This window comes from Scyliorhinus torazame, chromosome 8 (assembly GCF_047496885.1).
Source record: "Scyliorhinus torazame isolate Kashiwa2021f chromosome 8, sScyTor2.1, whole genome shotgun sequence".
Lineage (NCBI taxonomy): Eukaryota > Metazoa > Chordata > Chondrichthyes > Carcharhiniformes > Scyliorhinidae > Scyliorhinus > Scyliorhinus torazame.
In genome coordinates, this window is record NC_092714.1 from 70261739 (window position 1) to 70282441 (window position 20703).

A 20703-nucleotide genomic window follows, 5' to 3' on the forward strand; every position below is an offset into this window, starting at 1 on the left:
GGTAGTGGCCCATGACACTGTGGCTTGGATTCTCTGTTCCGTGGACTAAGTGCTGCCACTAGTGGAGAATTGCGATAAATGTGCACGGCTGCTGGGAGTGCATGTGAGGAGCAATTCATGTCTTGCAAACGAGCTAGCATGCAATCCACAGGCAACCCACCGCTGGCATCTGATTCGCTGGGGTCGAGATTCACGTTCAGGGCCTGACAAGCTGGAGCAGCTTTTAAGCACGGCGCTCAGCATGGACTGTCACTCCAGCCAAGAAGATGGCTGCTAAATGACCTGCACCAAGGTAACTGGATGCTGACATTGGCTGAATGCTGCAGCGTTCTAGAGATTCGCAAAGAGTCATGGCTGAGGGTATCTTGAGCATTGGTCAGGCGCTGACTGACCTTAGCTAGTCACAGGGGGACATGCCGCTCAGAGGGACATGACCAAGACTATGAGGGACTCACTCAGTGCCATGGCTGAGGGCATGAACACCATGGTTCAGACGAGGGCAGGCCTTCAGGACTGCCAGTGCCAGGTGATGGTGGCACCTCCCGAGCTTACTCCGACCTCACCTCCATCCCATGGAGGAGGAAGTGATGAAGCCCACCCTGGCACCGCCAGCAGGGGAACACCTCAGCCCTTCAGTACCACCCCCCCCCCCCCCCTCAAAGCCCTTCAGCATCCCCCCCTCCACCACCTGACACTTGCGCATCTGCTGGGCAGTGGACAAAACAGGGTGACATGTCGTCTCCTGTGACACCCGAAGGTTGTCGGGTCCATCTAGGCTCAGGCCCTCCAGAGGACCCCCACCAAGGGCATCGCTGGACAGAGGGTGAGAAAAGCATCAGGCCACCTCCACTTGTCTGGGGAAACAGGTAGAAGAAGCCGGAGGCCACGAAAGATAGATGACACTTAAGTTGGTCTCAGTGCAGTAGAGAGTTCCACTAAGAGAGAAGGGCACACATGTTGTAAACAGTCACTATTAAATACTTTTGCACCACCAGTCAGATCTGCTTCTAACCTCTGTCTGACAGGTGTGAAGGATGGGCTGCCTTATATGAAAGCGTCCCCAGTGAGTGAGCCCTAACCATTCATCATTTCCCGCAAACAGTTTTTCAGGGGGTGTTCCATTTTCTGCCCGATCGGGAATCCCGATCGTGGTGTTGGACAATGGAGAATCCACCCTTGTCTTTCCCCCGGGGAATCTACGTTCTCTGCATAGTGTCAAATGAACAAATTCTTCCCCCCTTCTCAAAATTCTTTAATTGAGGTGATTTGCTAGGTATCAGCCCAAATCACAATAGGCTTCATGCTTACTACTGTGGCATGGACCAAAAGAGTTTGACGCATATAAAATAAAGCAATCCACAGCAGCAGTCATATTTATTCCCATTCTGATCTTCCTCTGGATGCAGAATGATCAATCAAAATTGACAAAGCATAAGATGCTAACTGATTATTGTCACCTACCATCTAGGTTACTCAAGAAATCTTACTACTGAAACAATGGGCTGCATTTTCTGTGCAACCCACTGAGAAACACAAGGTGGCCTGCCACTGACCAGTGGTGGGATTTTATGGTACCGCTGTTGCCAACAGGGTTTCCCATCGAGTTGAATGCACCCCTCGCTGCTCGCAGTGGGGGGCGGGGGGTTGCCATCAGCTGGACAGGAGGATCCTGCCGGCGTGAAAGGCTGGAAAGTTCTGGCCAATGTAATCTTTCAAAGAACAAAAATGGAGCTGGATTCTCCGCCCCGCCACATTTCTGCCCCGTCCGGAATTCTCCGTTACGCCGGCCGGTCAATGGGGTTTCCCATTGTGGGGCACCCCACGCCGTCGGGAAACCTCTGGGCGCCGGCAAAACGGTGAATCCCGCCCCTGTTTTCCTCATAGGTGCAGGGTTTAATTAACAGTCCACCGACCTAACTTCGTTTCAGTTTGACCCTGTGCATAATTAGTGGCCACATCAGAATAGACAGTTTCTATTCTTGAGTATAAAAGTAATCACTGTATGCTCTATATTTAACAAGTTTAACAAGAAAAGTCACAGGAAAAAGTTGAATTTGAATCAGCATGGATCCTAAGCCTGCCGTAAGAAATATTTCCTCTCACTGTCAATTAGATGCAAATGTTCCTGACAACCGTATGAATACAATTAAAAAAAAGTAATAGAATTTTTAAGAATGGTAGAATGAAAACGGCACAATTTTAACATGATCAAAAATAGAATCAAAAGTGAGTTTAGAAAATTATCTTTACACAGAGACTCCCAGAAATTCCCAGCCCGAGATCATTGTTCAAAAAGGTAATTAGATAATCGCTTTAAAAAGAGAAACAATAAAAGGGTATAGGAAGCGAGTAAGAGAGGAATTGAATTAGGTAACTAGTGGAATAAAACATTGTATAAACAGAATGGACTGAAGGGGCTGCTTTTGTGTTGCATATTTGACTCAACATTAAGACTCTACCAAAATGACAAAGGCGATACATGCAGTTGACAGGTGTAGTTTTTTTTAGTCTGACTTATTGTCACAGTGTAGAGTTTGTGTGACTTCAAAGGACAATATCTATTACAGGAAATTAAAATTCTGAAATTTATGGCGGTAAGAATGAAGGGTTCAAAGGTATTATTGAAATGTACAGATGTACAAAGATCTTTTTTTACATCCAATATTCCTCCATTCTAAAACTATTTTTTGTTTATTAGAATTCACGAAGAATACAGCAACAATGGACACATTCTAACCTGTGTTTACTTATATTTCAATGATTAGCTGTTTATAGAACATAGAAACATACAGCACAGAACAGGCCCTTCGGACGATCACCCCATCATTCTACCGTAATCCATGTACCTATCCAATAGCCGCTTGAAGGTCCCTAATGAAAAGTATTAAATATTAAATGCCTTGGAGATGTTTTTTTTAATTGCAAATTCAATTAACATCTTGTGGTTATAATCATGAAACTAATCATTTTCTTTTAAAATTTAGAATACCCAATTATTTTTTTCCAATTAAGGGGCAATTTAGTGTGGCCAATTCACCTACCCTGCACATCTTTGGGTTGTGGGGGTGAAACCCACGCAGACACGGGGAGAATGTGCAAACTCCACACGGACAGTGACCCAGGGCCGGGATTCGAACCCAGGTCCTCAGTGCTAACTGAGTGCTAACCAGTGTGTCACATAAAACTAATCATGAAAGGCCTTAAAATAGGCAAGCTTCACCCAACTCAATAAGCTTTGTGTGTAAATAATCTCATGTTTGGCTAATTTACAATGTCAAATCAAATTCTCCCGCAAAGTTTCAAGTATAAACTCAAGCATGTGTTCCAAATATTCTTAGTGAAATTCTTTCATGACACTTCCTTTTCACCCATCCCTTCTCAATACTAGAATTGAGCCTCTGATCCAAGGCTCCCATTCTTTCACGCTTTTTCCAAATATAACTAATGTATAATGGGCTGGATTCCCAGCCGGCAAGGTTCCCCGTTTTGCCGGCGCCCGGAGGTTTCCCGACGGCGTGGGGCTGCCCTATAATGGGAAACCCTATTGACCGGCTGGCGTAACGGAGAATCCCGCCGGCGGGTCAAGGCAGAAATGTGGCGTGGCGGGGCGGAGAATCCAGCCCCATATCTAATTCCGGCCTTGGGTGACAGTCTGTAGATTTTGCACATTTTAGGTGCTCCGGTTTCCTCCTGCAGTTCAAAGATGTGCAGGTTAGGTAGATTAGGCTACAGGCTTCTGGGGATAGGGCAGGGGAGTGGGCCTAGGTAGGGTGCTCTTTCAGAGGGCCGGTGTAGACTTGTGGGCCAAATGGCCTCCTTCTGCACTGTAGGGATTGTATGATCTAATAGTTTTATAAGGAAATGAAGCTCCTGTCATTTAAGTATTTTTTTTAAGGTGGCAAAGCAAAGGTACTTCTAATGCATAACATTTTCCATCAGTGCTGGATTACAATGTCATCTGAATGCTTTCCTTGGTTTTTTGCCAGTTACTAATACAAGGCAAACATATTAGCAGCCAGGATCACCTGTCAGCGTTTCCCTTGTTCCGTCTCAATTGAACAAACTCCTGTAAGCACAGGAACAACAGGGAGTGTAAGTGGATCAGTGGCTGGATCTTTTGTTTTCACCTAGCAAATTAACTTCACTGGCAATGTAATTGGCCACCTAGTGGGGCCACAGTTTGAAATATTTTTGATTTAAATCTGCACTGGCAGTTCTAATCTGTTCTCTCAGGAATATGCCAAGAGTTGACAATACTGGGGAAATCTTCAGTGACAATTTTAGAGACCAGTTATCCATAATATAAGTGATGCTCACAGATGATCATACCCATATAGCATCTCAAAATTGTCGCCACATTATGGCGCCTGTTCGGGTACACAGAGGAAGAATTCAGAATGTCCAAATTACCGAACAGCACATCTTTCGGGACTTGTGGGAGGAAACCGGAGCACCCGGAGGAAACCCAAGCAGACACGGGGAGAATGTGCAGACTCCGCACACAGTGACCCAAGCTGGGAATCGAACCTGGGACCCTGGCGCTGTGAAGCAAAAGTACTAACCACTGTGCTACCGTGCCGCCCATGTTCTACCATGCAGCCCATTGTCAGAGGGAATACAGCTATACTAAGTTTCAAGAGATTAAGGCGAGGTTAGATAGCCTCTACTTTAAAGCCAGGAGTATTACAGGTAAAACTGTTGATTTACAGGTGAGGATGAACACATGGAATTGTAGCCATCACAGAGACCTGGTTAAGGAAGAGGAGGATTGACAGCTCAACATCCCGGGATATAGAATCCTTAGGCGAGACAGAAGAGGGGGGGGGTAAAAGAGGAGGAGGAGTCAGTTACTGCAGTGAGGAGAGATGATGGGCATGATATAATGGAAAAGATCATTTGTGGTGGGGAGTGGAAGTCGCTGCCCAGACCAGCTCCTCCAAAATGCAGCCACCATTTTGAAAAGGTGGCCTGATCTCGTGGACTTGTGGGTCCCCCCATTTCGCCTCCACACACAAACATGGGCATTACCCCACGCCCACCCCAAGTGATGACACCCCGCTATGGAGTCACCAAAGGCTCCTCTTTTCAGGCCTTCCCCCGCCCTTTTTGAGTCCCCACCAGGAACCTTGCCCCTCGCCCCCCAACGTTTCAGATGCTCCTCTGTTCCTGCCCTGCAGCCCACCTCCTCCCTTCATGCCCCTCCCCTCACTCCACCCACCTTTCATCAGCACAGTCCCCCCTCAGCCCAGACACCTTGGTAGTGCCAAGTTGCCTGCATTCCACGGGGAGATCCAAGGACACCCCCCTGTCCTATCCCTGACAACCCAGGGGCCTCCGATGGCCCAAGAGACACCCTGGGTGCCCTTCCGCCAGTACTGAACGGTGCCCGGCTGGGGACTCCCCTGGAGACTGGTAGGTGCTGGGAGGCTGGTAGATCCCGGGTAATAACGCCTAAGTGGATTTGAAATCTACTTAGCCACGCAAGGCTTTGTCCTGCCCATTGTGGAAGGGATTTTGATCACAACACCTCACGGGATCTGGCAATGCGGCCAGCAGATCGCGCCCGATATCTTGGAGGGGCATCAAATAAAGCTTTCTGGGTAGAGCTTAGGAATAAAAAAGGACAGCCACGTGGCTAGGTGTTTATTATAGACCACCAGACAGTCAGCAGGAAACTGTGGAGCAAATGTGCACACAATTCATGGAGGTGTATAAAAATAATAATAGGGTATTATATTATGTGATTTCAACTTTGCCAACATTAATTGAGATAGTCATAGTGTTAAGGGCTAAGATGAAGTGGAGTTCTTAAAATTTATACAGGGGAACTTTTAAAATCAATATATAGTGGGTTCAATAAGGGACGGTGCAGTGCTGGACCTAATTATGGGGAAGCTGGACAGATGGTTGAGGTGATGGTGGGAGCATTTTAGTGACAGCGATCGCAACATGGTACAATTTAAGCTCGTTACGGACAAAGAAATTAGATAGGGGGAGAGCAGATTTTAGTAAAATAAGGCGGGATCTGGCCAAGGTAGACTGAGAAATCTACGAAAGAGCAGGGCGGTGGGGCGATCAAAACGGAAATGGGGAGGGTACAGTCCCAACATGTTCCCTCTGAGGTGATAGGAAGGAGTAACAAGCCCAGAGAACTACGGATGACTAGAGATATTCAGGATATGATGAGAAGAAAAAGAGAGACCTTCAGCAAGTACAAGATGAGCAAATCAATAGAGGCATTAGTGGAGTACAGAGAGCACAGGATCGTGCTTAAGAAAGCAAATTGGAGAGCAAAGAGGGAAAGTGAGAAAGCTCTGGAGATATTCTATATCAATGGGAAGAGGATGACCAGGGAAAGAGGAGGGCCCATTAGGGACCAAGAGGGCAATTTGTGGGTGGAGTCGGAAGACATTGGTAAGGTGTTGAACGAATACTTCACATCTGTCTTCACCCAAGAGAATGAGAATGTAGGTATGGAACTCAGAGAGAATGTGAGGCTCTTGAGCAAATTAACATAGGGAGTGACAAGGTGTTGGCGGTGTTGGCAGCCTTAAAAGTGAACAAATCTCCAGGTACAGAGGAATCGTGTTCCAGACTGCTGTGGGAGGCAGGGAAAGAGATTTATGGGGCTCTGACCCAATTTTTTCATTCTTGTCTGGCCACGGGGGAGCTGACAGAGGACTGGACAGCAACTAATGATCTGTTTCCAGTATTCAAGAAGGTTTGTAGTGATCAGCCAGGGAACTACAGAGCAGTGAGTCTTATGTAGGGAAACTATTGGAGAACATTCTAAAGTGGAGAATGTATCTCCACTTGGAGAGGCAAGGTTTGATCAGTGATAGTCAGCATAGCTTTTTCAGAGGAAGGTCATCCCTAACAAATTTGATTGAATTTTTTGAGGAGGTGACCATGTGCGCAGATGAGGGTAGTGCAGGCGTTTGCAGATGACACAAAGATTGGCTGGATGGTTAACAGTGAGGTTGCGTGTTTTGGGTTACAGGAAGGTATAGACGGAATGGTCAAATGGGCAGATAAATGACAGATGGAATTTAATCCTGAAAAGTGTGAGGTGCTACACTTTGGAAGGAGAAATTTGACAAGGAAGTATGCAATTAATGGCCTGACACTGGGAAAGTTCTGTGGAACAAAGGGACCTTGCTGTGTTTGTCCATAGATCCCTGAAGGAAGAAGGGCAATTAATAGGGTGTTGAAAAAGGTATATGGATATGCCTTTATCAATCGGGGCATAGGTTACAAAGGCCGGGGGGGGGTCATGTTGGAGTTGTATAGAACTTTGGTGAGACCACAGCTGGAGTACTGTGTGCAATTTTGGTTACCACATTATAGGGAGGATTGTGATTTAACTGGAAGGGGTGCAGAGGAGATTCACCAGAATGTTGTCTAGGATGGAATATTTAAGTTACAAAGAGAGATTGGATAGGCTTGGGTTGTTTTCATTGGAGCAAGATTACAAGGGGCATGGACCGGGTGGATAGGGAGCAGCTGTTCTCCTCAGTTGAAGGGTCAGTCACGAGGGGACACAAGATCAACGTGAGGGGCTGGAGGGGATGTGAGGAAAACTACACTGCCTGGGAAGTTGGTGAGGTGAGTTACCTCACATTTTAAAAAAAGTACCTGGATGAGCACTTGGCATATCATAACATTCAAGTCTAGTCTATGAGCAAAGTGCTGGCAAATGGGATTGGGTAGGTAGGTCAGGTGTTTTTCATGTGTTGGTGCAGACTTGATAGACTGAAGGGCCTCTTATGCACTGTATTTTCTGTGATTCTGTGAAATCCAGCCACGGCAGATGGTGAAATTTGAATTCAATTTTTAAAAATTGGAATAACAAGGTGACCACAAAACTGTTTTGTCATTAAAAACGCATCTGGTTCACTAATGTCCTTCAAGGAAGGAAATCTGCTGTCTTTATCCAGTCTGGCCGAAATGTGACTCCAGACCCACTCCAAAGTGGTTGATTCTTAAAGGCCTCTGAAGCCACACATTTCAAGGGCAATTCGGGATGGTAATAAATGCTGGCCTAACCAGCGACACCCACATCCATGAACAAATTTAATTAATATGTAAGTAGCTGAGATTCTTTACAAATATGAGTGATTTCTAAACATCTGTTCAGATTGCAACAGTGCAGCCTGCGGTATCACTGACAGCACCTTCCAGTTAACATTTATGCGCACAGTTGGCGACGGCAGAAGTTGCTTCCAGTTTTACGCAGTAATCAGGGTGACATAGACAGCCTTGCCGTTAATACTATCACAAATTCCAGACTGTTGGTTATACAAAATGTAGTCAAACAAAAGCCTTTTAAAGTGAATGTTTGCATTGAAAAAGTGATAGGTAACTCATATTGCACATAAATAATTTTTAAAAACTGTTCAACTAAAATAAATTTCACTTCTAGAAAACACACTGCGATTCTGACCATCACAACTAAACAACTAATGCAATTGACAATTAAACCCCTGCAAATTATCCAATCTTTGTATGCTGCTATTATTATTGTAGTGCTGCCATCAGAGGTAGCCCCCAGCACTGGCAAAAACATTGCATTACAAAGAATGCGACATATTTAACTCATGGAGCATAGAGACTTCTCATGAGATGATTCCCTGCATCACCAATGGCAAATGATTGCAGAGATAGTGCTGAATCCACATGCTAGTATTTTACTCCATTTGTGGGCAGGCTGACAACTCCTGCTCTACATAGTGGCAATGGAGATTATGAAGCCTCTATCGACTCCTGCAAGCACTGTTGCTCTGCCGGCGACTGCAACATCTGGGCCAATATTTTCATGTAGACATTGCTTATAACAGAAAGGGCAATATCACACCCGCTCTTCAAATAACAGTGTGAAACATACTACATGGCACTCAATCGACCACCTGCAAGTTTTATGTTGAATGACCAGGCGCGTACCTGACCAGAAATCACATGTCCCTGGAAGACTTCTGGATGAGTATTGTCAAGAATATACCGAAGAGCGGGTTCGGAGAGGGCTTTGTCGACTGGGTCAGACTATTGTACCAGGCCCCAAAAGCTAGCGCAAGGACGAATAGGACAACATCGGACTATTTTAGACTACACCGGAGGACCAGACAGGGATGTCCACTCTCCCCATTGCTGTTCGCACTGGCTATAGAACCTCTGGCGATTGCACCGAGAGCTGCGAGGGGGTGGAAGGGAATGATTAGGGGAGGGGTGGAACACATTGTCTCGCTTTACGCGGACGACCTGCTCCTGTACTTATCGGACCCACTGGCCGGGATGGACAATATACTGGGAATATTGAGAGAATTTGGCCGGTTCTCAGGGTACAAACTGAACATGACTAAGAGTGAGATGTTTGTAGTGCAGGCGAGGGGCCAGGAGAATAGGTTGAAGGGGCTGCCAGTTAGGATGGTCGGAGAAAGTTTCCGATACTTGGGGATACAGGTGGCGCGAGACTGGGGCAGGCTGCACAAGCTAAATTTGACTAGAATGGTGGAACAAATTAAGAGCAAGTTTCGGAGATATGATGCACTCCCGCTATCACTTGTGGGGAGAGTGCAGACAGTAAAGATGACAATCCTCCCAAGATTCCGGTTTATTTTTCAGTGCCTCCCGATTTTCAAAAGGGTCAACAAGATTATTTTGGGCTTTGTCTGGGCGGGAAAGTCCCCGCGGGTGAAGAAAGCGATGCTTGAGAGGAACCGTATCGAGGGGGGGCTGGCGCTACCGAACCTTAGCAACTGCTACTGGGCGGCCAACATAGCCATGGTAAGGAGTTGGGTGGTGGGTACGGAGTCCGGGTACGGTACGGTACCGGAGTGGGTACGGTGAGGGCGAGTGGAGGCTGCTTCGTGCAGGGGCACCAGTGTGGCAGCCCTGGTCACGGCTCCCCTACAACACCCGCCAGCCAGGTACTCCACCAGCCAGGTAGTGGTGGCAGCCCTGCGGATCTGGGGCCAGTGGAGGAAACATGTAGGGGAGGTGGGAGCATCGGACTGGTCTCCATTATGCGATTCGCCCCCGGGAGCATGGACGGTGGATTCCGAGCATGGCGGCAGGCGGGGGTGGGGAGGATGGGCTATATGTTCTTTGGGGGTGGGGGGGGGGGGGGGGGGGCTTCGCGAGCATGAGGGCCTTAGAGGAGAAATTCGAACTATTAAGGGGGAATGTCTTTAGGTACTGGCAAGTGCGTGACTTCATACGCAGACAGGTCCCATCCTTCTCACACCTCCCACCAAATGGGATCCAGGATAGAGTGGTTTCCAGGGGAGAGGTAGGAGAGGGGAAAGTCTCGGATATTTACCAAGAACTCATGAAAGGGGAGGAGTCCCAGACAGAGGAACTGAAGCTCAGGTGGGAGGAGGAACTCGGCGAGGAGATGGAGGACGGGGTATGGGCGGAAGCCCTGAGTAGGGTAAATTCAACTGCAACATGTGCGAGGCTCAGCCTGATTCAGTTCAAGGTCGTCCACCGGGCCCACATGACGGTGGCCCGGATGAGCAAATATTTTGGGGTGTAAGACAAGTGTGCTAGATGCGCGGGGGGCGGGCACCAGCGAATCACGTCCACATGTTTTGGGCATGTCCAAAACTTAGGAGGTACTGGGAGGGATTTGCGGACGTCATAACCCAGGTACTGAAAACTAGGGTGGTGATGAGTCCAGTAGTGGCAATTTTTGGGGTCTCGGAAGACCCGGGGGTCCAGGAGGAGAATGAGGCCTACGTCTTGGCCTTTGCTTCCCTGGTAGACCGGCGACGCATACTGCTGGCATGGAGGGACTCAAAGCCCCCGAAGACCGAAGTATGGCTCTCGGACATGTCGAGCTTTCTTGGTCTGGAAAAAATTATGTTCGCCTTGAGAGGATATTTATTAGGGTTCACCCGAAGGTGGCAACCATTCATGGACTTCTTCGCAGGGAATTAAACGTCGGCGGGGGGGGGGGGGGGGGGGGGGGGGGGGGGGTAGTTTAGAGTAGAATAGGGTGGATAAATAGACGGGTACTGTTTATGAGAGAGGATTGGTTATTTGCACTATGTATTCACCTTAAAGAGAAGGACTTGGTGGATGAGGAGTATAGGGTAGAGTGTGTAGATATTCAGAGCCATGTTGATATTAATAAAGAGGTGTTGGGCACCTTAACAAGCATTAAAGTAGATAAGTCCCCAGGGTCTGATGGGATCTACCCCAAAATGTTGCGGGAGGCAAGGGAGGAAATTGCCAGGGCAGCACTGTAGCATAGTGGTTAGCACTGTGGCTTCACAGCACCAGGGTCCCAGGTTCGATTCCCTGCTGGGTCAGTCTGTGCGGAGTCTGCACGTTCTCCCAGTGTCTGCATGGGTTTCATCCGGATGCTCCGGTTTCCTCTCACAGTCCAAAGATGTGCAGGTTAGGTGGGTTGGCCATGCTAAATTGCCCTTAGTGTCCAAAATGGTAGGAGGGGTTATTGGGTTAGGGTGGAATTGAGGGCTTAATTGGGTCGGTGCAGGCTCGATGGGCCGAATCATCTCCTTCTGCACTGTATGTTCTATGTTCTTGACAGTAATCTTCATATCCAAATTGGCTACAGGTGAAGTTCCAGAGGACTGGAGCGTACCCAATGTTGTTCCATTGTTTAAGAAGGGCAGCAGGGATAATCCAGGAAATTATAGGCAAGTGAGCTTTATGTCAGTGGTAGGGAAACTATTGGAAAAGATTCTTAGAGATAGGATTTACTCACATTTGGAAACAAATGGACTTATTAGTTATTATGAGTGGCATGGACAGAGAGGATAGTCAAATGCTCTTTCCTAGGGTCGGAGAGTCAAGTACTAGGGGACATAGGTTTAAAGTGTGTGGGGAAAAGTTTAGAACAGATGTGCGAGGCAAGTGTTTTTACACAGAGGGTGGTAAATACATGGAACGCGCTGCCTAAGGTGGTGGTGGGAGAAGGTACGATAGTGGCATTTAAGGGACATCTAGACAAATATATAATAGGGTGGGAATGGAAGAATATGGACTCCGTAAGTGCAGACGGTTTTAGTTTAGGCAGGTACCATGGTCGGCGCAGGCTTGGAGGGCTGAAGGTCTTGTTCCTGTGCTGTATTGTTCTTTGAGAACTGGCTAAAATGTTGTTTTAAGCTGGATGTAAAGGCTGGGAATTTCAAATTTGAAAGGGGGCAACGTATCCTGTCATTAATCTCAGACCATGCTTCGGTCTTCCTGGACTTTTTCCTTGAGGGCCCACCTCCCCCCACAACCTGGTGTAGAACATGGCGGTTTGATGCCTCTTTGTCAAGAGATATTTCATTTACTGCTTATTTCAAGAAAGAGTTCGATTTTTCCTTTCAATCAACTCAACCCCTGATACTTCCCCTTCCACGTTACGGGAGACGTGCTAGAGGGCTGATTATTTCTTATATAGCTAAAAAAAGACGTAGGACGCATGAGAATCAGTGTGGCTGCATGTTTATTAGGTGTAAGCAGAGGGGAGGTAGAAGAAGGCTCCTAACAGCAATTATTGAAGGAGGTTCGTGCAGCAAGGGTGGCTCTCGATTCCGCTCTCGATTCCTTATTGATTCAGCAGGCAGAGAGAAGCTTAAAGTGCGCAAGGCAGAAGCTGTAAGAGTTTGGGAAAAAGCCAAGTAATTATTGTCCTGCTTAACTGAGAAAGCGGCAGATTCTCGGGTTACCCTGTTACCCTGTCTGTGCTTCGCTCGAGTTGAGAGAGAGTTATGAGGACAGAGGAGATTAATTGGGCTTTTACGGATTTTTATGCGGATTTATAAAAGTCAGATCAGTCTAGTGATGAGATGGCACGCAAGATGTTTTTCCTCTTCCCTTGGGCTTTCGGAGGCTTCAGAGAGCCACGGCCTGGCTCTCAATGCTCCAACCTCGAAAGATGAGGTGGCTGCGGCCAGTAAGGAGCTTCAGCTGGGGAAGGCCCTGGAACCAGATGGTTTTGGATGAGAGTTCTATCGGGAGTTTAAAGATTTGTTGTTGGTGGGTATATATTACCATTCCTTTGAGGAATGGTTGTCGCTACTGACACTTTGTGAGGCTAATATTTCCTTGATTTTGTAGGCAGGTAAAGATCTGGAGTAATTCATCTATTATAGGCCAATTTCTCTCCTGGATGTTGACCTGAAATTGTTTCCATGGTCCTTGGTGAGAAGGTTCGGGAGGTCCAGACTGGGTTTATTAGGGATAAATTCTCCAGTAACAATGTTGGAAGACTGCTGAATGTGATGCAAGCTTTTCAGAAACGGGCACTAGACAGACTGGAGATCTCCCCAGATGCGGAAAAGACTTGTTCGGGTTGAATGGAATTATTTGGTGTATATGTTATGGAGATTTGGGTTGGGAGAGAATTACATTAAGTGGATTCAAGTGTTGTATCGTAGGCCTGTGACGGCTGTGCTCACGAATGGTTTAAGTACGAAGAATTTTAGGTTCCCCTTGTTGTTTTCATTGGCTATTGATTGAGCCACTGGTGGAGACCATTAGAAAATATCCCCTAATATCGGGGCTAGAGTGTGGGGGGGATGCAGCACAAGATCATGCTTTATTTGTGCTGCTAATTGTGTTCCTCTAGTTAACTTCCTCTTTAGATGCTCCCCCTTGGGATTTAAGTATCTGGGTGTTTCAATTACCCAGTCCTTCAAGCAGTAATATCAGGCCAAATTCCCTTGGTTGATTGCGTCTACTAGATGGGACTTGGCTCATTGGTCAGCCCAACCAGTTTCTTGGCTGGGAAGGATCACCTGATAAAAATGAATGTATTGTCTGATTATTGCATCCCCTGCAGATGCTGCCTATACTCCTGTCGGCTAGAGTTGTTAAGGAAATCAATGGAATGATTAGTTCATTTATCTGGAGTAAGAAGCCTCACCTTAAGTTTGTTAAGCACTAGCTCCCAGGGGCTAAGGGAGGTTTGGGTCTCCCGAATATGAGGCTATATCAGCTGGCTGCTCATTCAAGGTTTATAAAGAATTGGGATGTGAAAGCCATGGATTCAATACATGGAAAGCTAGAGGCATTTGTAGGCTGGGAAGCATGTTCAGAGATGCTTCCTTGTCATTCTTTGAGCAGCTGTGTCAACAATTTGACATCCCAAGGCACTCCTTTTATAAAAAAAAGTATTCACAACTTAAAGACTCTATCCTTAATAAGACAACTTTGCATCTTGACTCCTCAATTTCACTTTAAATTCTGAACCGTACGTCAGTACTGTTTTGCAGTCTTGGGAAAAGGATTTTGCATTCAATATTGATGAGGATACATGGGTCTTCCAAGTGCCTAAAGTGCCTGGTAGTCAAGGGTGATTACATACACAGGGCTGGATTCTCCATTTCTGAAACTAAGTGTTGACACCGTCGTGAAAACGGTGGAGTTTCACAACAACAAAAACGCCACAGGTGAAGGTATTCAGACACTCCAAAGCGGCTTCCACGCGAAACAGCACACTTTGGAAGCGGAACGACGGCGGGTTTGCCGCAGAGCGACATGTACCCCATCGATGACCCCCTGCACCCGGGGCATCCCGGCGACGGTAGCGAAGCCCGCTGCCCGGGCATCTTGATGGGCGCGGTCCACAGGGTACTGGATGTACCAATCCGCCTGGACATACAGGGCGTCGGTGGCTGCATGGATGCACCTGTGCGCCGATGCCCGAGAGATCCCAGGCAGGTCCCCACTTGGCGACTGGAACGATCCTGCCGTGTAAAAGTTCAGAGTCACCGTCACCTTGACGGCCACGTGGAGCAGTTGGCCTCCCCTATACCCGTGTGCCATCATGTGGCAATGTGTTGCACTGTCTCCCTGCTCATCCGCAGTCTTCTTCTGCATGCCCCGTCTGGAAGGTCCTCAAAGGACATACGGTCGTGGTAAACGCGTGGCCCCATCCGGTGCCTCCTTGGCACCTCCACCTAGTGTCCGAGCCGGGAGCTCGCAGTCCCCCCCACGCCACCACGCCTGGTTCACGATGTTTTATACCACATTAGAAATACGCCATTGGAAATCGGGCCATCCAAGGCGCTGAATCGCGGAGGCCCCGGAGAATCGGTCGTCAGGACCAGTTATGAGACGCATACTGTACTTACAGGCCGCGCGGTGGGCTCCGCGATTTCGTCGTTTTTGGGGGGCCGGAGAATGCCGAATCGGCGTGGAACAGGCGTCATGCTCGATTTCGGTGTCGGAGCCAATTCTCCAGCCGATTGCCTTTTGGCATCACCTAAGGTAAAATCCTGCCCACAGTTTATGGACCCGTGTTAAGATTCCATCCTATTGGTCTGGTGTAGCCAGGGAGCTGGAGAAGATTTTTGATAGAGCATTAGTGTCTAATCCTTTGTTACTGATTCTGGGGGCGGCATTCTCCGTTTCTGAGACTAAGTGTTGACGCCAACGCAGAATCCGTGGACGTCTAAGACAGAAAAACCGACGCCGCACTTGCATCGATTCCCCAACATTGAGGGGCTAGCACCGGAGCCATGTGGAACACAATCGATTCCAATGTGAAACTCTGCCAATTTGCTGGTTTTGCAATTGACACCCAAAGACTGACAAGCTGCAGCTGCATATAAACAATTCTCCCCTCACACACATCCCAGCTAACAAGATGGCAGCGAGGCGAGCAGCCCCGGGATTCACAGACACCGAGCTGGAAATCCTGTTGGACGCGGTGGGGGAGTGGCGGATGACCCTGTACACCTGCATGGAAAGGAGGCTGCCAGCCACCGCTGTTTGCAGTGTCTGGGCACATGTGGCAGAGACCGTGAGTGCGCCACCAGCAACACCGTTCAGACGGGCCAGCAGGACCGGAATAAAATGCACGACCTCCTCAGGGCAGCCAGGGTGAGTAGTCAGCAGTGTGCCCCTGGCAGTAACCCTGCCCCACACACCGGTAACCTCCCCAACCTGTGGCCGCACTCTCAGGCCGAACCCCCATCCTGTCCCTCATGCGGGTAACCCATACCGGTCACCATTGCTGGGTGCCCTGGCCACTGAGGCCATCACCTACCCACCCCCTGGGCAGCATACATCGTATTGTCTAACACGGTCGTTTTCTGTGTACACCCCGCCCCCCTCCCCCTCCCTCCCCCCCCCTCCCCCCCCTCCCTCCCCCCTCCCCCCTCCCCCCCCCCCCCCCTCCCCCCTCCCTCTCCCTCCCCCTCCCTCTCCCTCTCCCTCTCCCTCTCCCTCCCCCCCCGTACAGCAGGTGAGGGAGGAATACCCGAGGGGGCGGGACGGTCAGAGTGCGGCCGACCCCTGGAACTATCTGCTGTCCAGACTGGTCTCGGGCTTCTGGAACGGACAGTCCCATCGATTGTGGAGATGCAGTCACAGAGCCAGGGACTACAGGAGAGGTTGTCGGCGAGCAAACAGCACCTGCAGGAGCAGTTGGAGGAGTCTTGGGCTTCTGGAACGGACAGTCCCATCGATTGTGGAGATGCAGTCACAGAGCCAGGGACTACAGGAGAGGTTGTCGGCGAGCAAACAGCACCTGCAGGAGCCTAACGGCGGGCAGCAGTAGGAGGTGGTGCCGATAATGCGTGCCACCAGGCCAACACCGCACAAGTGGAGGCATTGGGGAGGCAATGGTTTCGGCTATGGATCAAGGCCTGGGTATGGGGAAGGACTCAGGGGACTATTTCCCAGGGCCACCTGGAAATCGCAGCGGTGATCCTGAGCGTGGCCCAGTCACAGCAGGCCATGGCTGGGAACGTCGGCGGCATTGCCCAGGCGCTGGCCGATATGGCACAGACAGAGGGAGGGGGCCCAGTCCCAGAGTGAGTTGGCACATTCACTGACTGATATGGCACAAACCCTGAAGAAGGTGGCACAGTCAATGGGTGATGTGGCGCTGCCCCAGACGGAGATGGTCCATTCCCTGTGCTCCATGGCCGCAAACATGCAGACCCTGGTCGAGATCAGAGCGGGCCTCCACGACTGGCAGTGTCAGGTGTCAGGGGAGCCTCAGGGGATAGCTCCCCTCGCACCCCCATCCCATGGAGTAGCCCGGGGGCCATCGTGCAACCCGACTGAGGAGGTGGTGATGGGGCCCATGCCAGTGACTGCTGCAGGGGAGGTGCCGGAACACCGCAGCACCTTGGACACCTCCACCTCTGCCCCAGGCACATCTGCTGGACAGCAGGCAGAAAGGGATGGCACCATATCACCCGGGACACCCGAGCAGCAGCCGTGCCCAGCCACTCCAGAAGACGCCTGCCAACAGGGCCCCAAGTCGTAGGGCGGGAATTACAGCAGGTCACCTCTACTTCTGCCTGGGTATCCGCCTAGGTGTAGCGTTAGAGCCCATTAGACCAGAAAAGGAGATACCAGTTAAGTTGGCATGGGTGCAGGGCACAGTTTAGTTATAGGGGCTAGGGCATAAATTGGCAAATATTTGTTCACAATAAGCACCTGTTACAATGGTGCTCTGTCTGATGGGTGTGAGGGGTGTGCTGGTCTGGGCTGGCGGGGGGGGGGGGGGGGGGGGGAACGGGCAAACTGTGCGGGTGGCCCGCTAATGACATGTAAACGGTTTCTACTGTATTTTGATGCAGAAATATATCCTTGATTTCATTCAACAGTTTAGTGGAGCCAAAATGATTTTCAGCACAAAGGCTCTAGATTGGGTCCATTTATTTTTGATATAAAGGATTCTGTTTAAATTTCCATTTCCTAGCAGTAACTTAGTTTCGACAGAAGATCAAGTTTGCAAAGTAATGGCTCTCATTGTTGAAAGTGGTCACTTGGCATGGTTTAGTCCATCACCAATGAATATCAACCTACTCACTATTGTGCTGCCCAAAACAAATGTCAAAACCATAAATACAAACACAGGAGAATGCTGTCACTTAAGAGACTGAACAACAATATGTGCTTTTAATGTGAACAATATCCCAGCACATTTTACTGATAACAATATATTTTAATTACTGATTAAATGATTTTACTGTAAAGCAAAGAGATGAAGGCATATTCTGTACTCAAATAAGTGTAAACAAAGTTAGGTACCGATAACCGTGCCCTTCAAGGATGGAGGGAAAAGAAACATGGAAGGGGGTTGGAAAAAGTTAATGAGAGACAAGGAGACTGTACACTAACCAGTAATGGAAGAAAGGGTGCAATGATTCCTCCCAATCTAGAAGACATGGAACAAGTGCCCAATCCAACATTCCTGTAGAAAAACAAGGGAGAACCAAGTAGTCAAAATTGTGAAATCTAAAATCACAAATCACAACTTGCAGAATGGCTCAATATCCACTCCTTGGGCGAAATTCTCCTGAAACGGCACGATGTCCGCCGACTGGCACCCAAAACGGCACCAATCAGACGGGCATCGCGCCGCCCCAAAAGGTGCGGAATGCTCCGCATCTTTGGGGGCCGAGCCCCAACATTGAGGGGCTAGGCCGGCGCCGGAGGAATTTCCGCCCCGCCAGCTGGCGGAAACGGCCTTTGTTGCCCCGCCAGCTGGCGCGGAAATGACATCTCCGGGCGGCGCATGTGCGGGAGCGTCAGCGGCCGCTGACAGTTTCCCACGCATGCGCAGTGGAGGGAGTCTCTTCCGCCTCCGCCATGGTGGAGACCGTGACGGAGGCGGAAGGGAAAGAGTGCCCCCATGGCATAGGCCTGCCCGCGGATCGGTGGGCCCCGATCGCGGGCCAGGCCACCGTGGGGGCACCCCTCGGGGCCAGATTGCCCCGCGCCCCCCCCAGGACCCCGGAGCCCGCACACGCCGCCTTGTCCCGCCGTTCAAAAGGTGGTTTAATCCATGCCGGCGGGACAGGCAATTTATTGGCGGGACTTCGGCCCATCCGGGCCGGAGAATCCAGCGGGGGGCCCGCCAACTGGCGCGGCCCGATTCCCGCCAAATATCCGGTGCCGGAGACTTCGGCAACCAGCAGGGGCGGGATTCACGCCAGCCCCCGGCGATTCTCTGACCCGGTGGGGGGTTGGAGAATGACGCCCCAGATCACGTTTTCAATATTTTTTTTTGGATTTTTCATTTCGAAATAATGCAAGAAAAACATTTTCAAAGCAAAACAGGTACAGTACAGATCAAGAATTATTGCAAATATAATAGATAAGATATAATGGCTGGGATTCTCAGACCCCGCCCAGGTCGGAGAAACCCCCGGGGGGGGGGCGGGGGGGGGGGGGGGGGGGAGAATTGCGCCATGCCACCCATACGCCTGCTCGCCGATTCTCCGGCGCAAATTCTCAGGTGCCCGCGGGATAGCCGTTGAAATCGCCACCCCCCGGCACTTCTACGGGCCCTGACGGGCTGAGTGGCTTCCGAGTTTGGCCGAATCCCGCTGGCGTGGGTCACGTATGGTCCCACACGGCGGGACCTGGAAGCTGTGTGTGCGGGGGCCTTCCTGGTGGAGGGGGCGGGGAGATCCGACCCCGGGGGGCCTGGCCCGCGATCGGGGCCTACCGACCGGCAGGCGGGCTGGTTCCGTGGTGGGGCCTATGTTCCTCCACGCCGGCCCCCGGGAAATATGGTGGAGCCTACAGGGGCCCGACGCGGACGAACATAGGCCCCCCACGGAACCAGCCCGCCCGCCGACGGGAACCAACGCACACGCGCGGAATCACGCCGGCCGTGGCGCACATGCGCAAACTCGCGCCGGCCGTAGCGCGCATGTGCAAACTCGCGTCGGCTGGAGCTGCGGGGACCACTCCGGCGCCGACCTAGCTCACTAGGAAGGGGAGCATACCTGATGATCCAGGACCGTTGACGCCGGAATGGTTGCCGCTGCTTTTCACGCCGACGTCAGAACTTGGCCGCGGGATCGGAGAATCCCAGCCAATGACTTTAGAACAACAGATCTTATGAACTGGTGCCTCCAGGTTTAATACCGGATCAATCAAAAAAGCCAGTTGGGGGAGAAAGGGGATAAGGCCATATAAATAAGATTGGATGACAACTCGGGCCACACACCTTAAAAATTGCTGGATCAAGACTTACAGCACGATTCCATTCTGTGGACGTTACTTGTAATGCCTTCTGTATGGATTTGGGGCCAGTTGCAGAGTTGAGTGAGTTAAAGTTTACATTTGCACTGTTGGGGGATGGAGGTGTGTTTGTTAGATGCTGGATCTTTTGCTTGATCTTTTCTTTGTTTAGCGTTTTTTTTTGTCAGGCACTTGTGTTGGGATTGTCTTTCATTTGAATATGTATGTATGAGTGGGGGGGGGGGGAGGGAGGGAACAATAGGTGGGAGAACGTCTGGTGCCAGGAGCGGGGGCCACCAAGTTACCTGGGCGGGCTAGCTCACGGAAGCGCAGTGGGAGGTGAGCAGATGTTAGGCTTATCGAGGGGTCGATTTACTTTGTGCTGTTACTAGGGGGGGGGGGGGGAATGTTCTGCTGACGACAGAGAGATTTTTGCTAAGGGACAGAGAGGAGGTTGGGGGCGGAGGCTGCCTGGGGGCGGGCTGGTGGAGGCATGGAGCGCGGGCTGGAGACTAGCCCAAGAAAGGGGATGGCTGATCGGCGAAGGGGGGGGGGGTCGGCAATGAGACCCCAACTAGGCTGATCACCTGGAATGTACGAGGGCTAAGCTAAATGGGCCGGTCAAAAGGGCACATGTATTCGTGCAGTTGAGAGGACTGAAGGCGGACGTGGTAATGCTACAGGAGACGCACCTTACAGTAGCTGACCAGATTAGATTAAGGAACGGATGGGTCGGACAGGTTTTTCACTCGG

At 50.0% G+C, this 20703-nt stretch overlaps 1 protein-coding gene across 5 annotated transcripts in view; it reads right to left on the reverse strand.

Annotated features, from left to right (window-relative positions):
• LOC140427927 (solute carrier family 22 member 15-like) overlaps nt 1-20703 on the reverse strand; it is a 120838-nt gene that overhangs the window by 22386 nt on the left and 77749 nt on the right. For all 5 annotated transcript variants that reach the window (XR_011948666.1, XR_011948665.1, XM_072513793.1 and 2 more), the window contains one exon: nt 18097-18169. Coding sequence is in view for 3 of the 5 variants with exons in the window: in XM_072513793.1 (XP_072369894.1) it covers nt 18097-18169 (73 nt within the window). In the remaining 2 variants the exon portion in view is untranslated. The remainder of the gene's footprint in view (nt 1-18096; nt 18170-20703) is intronic.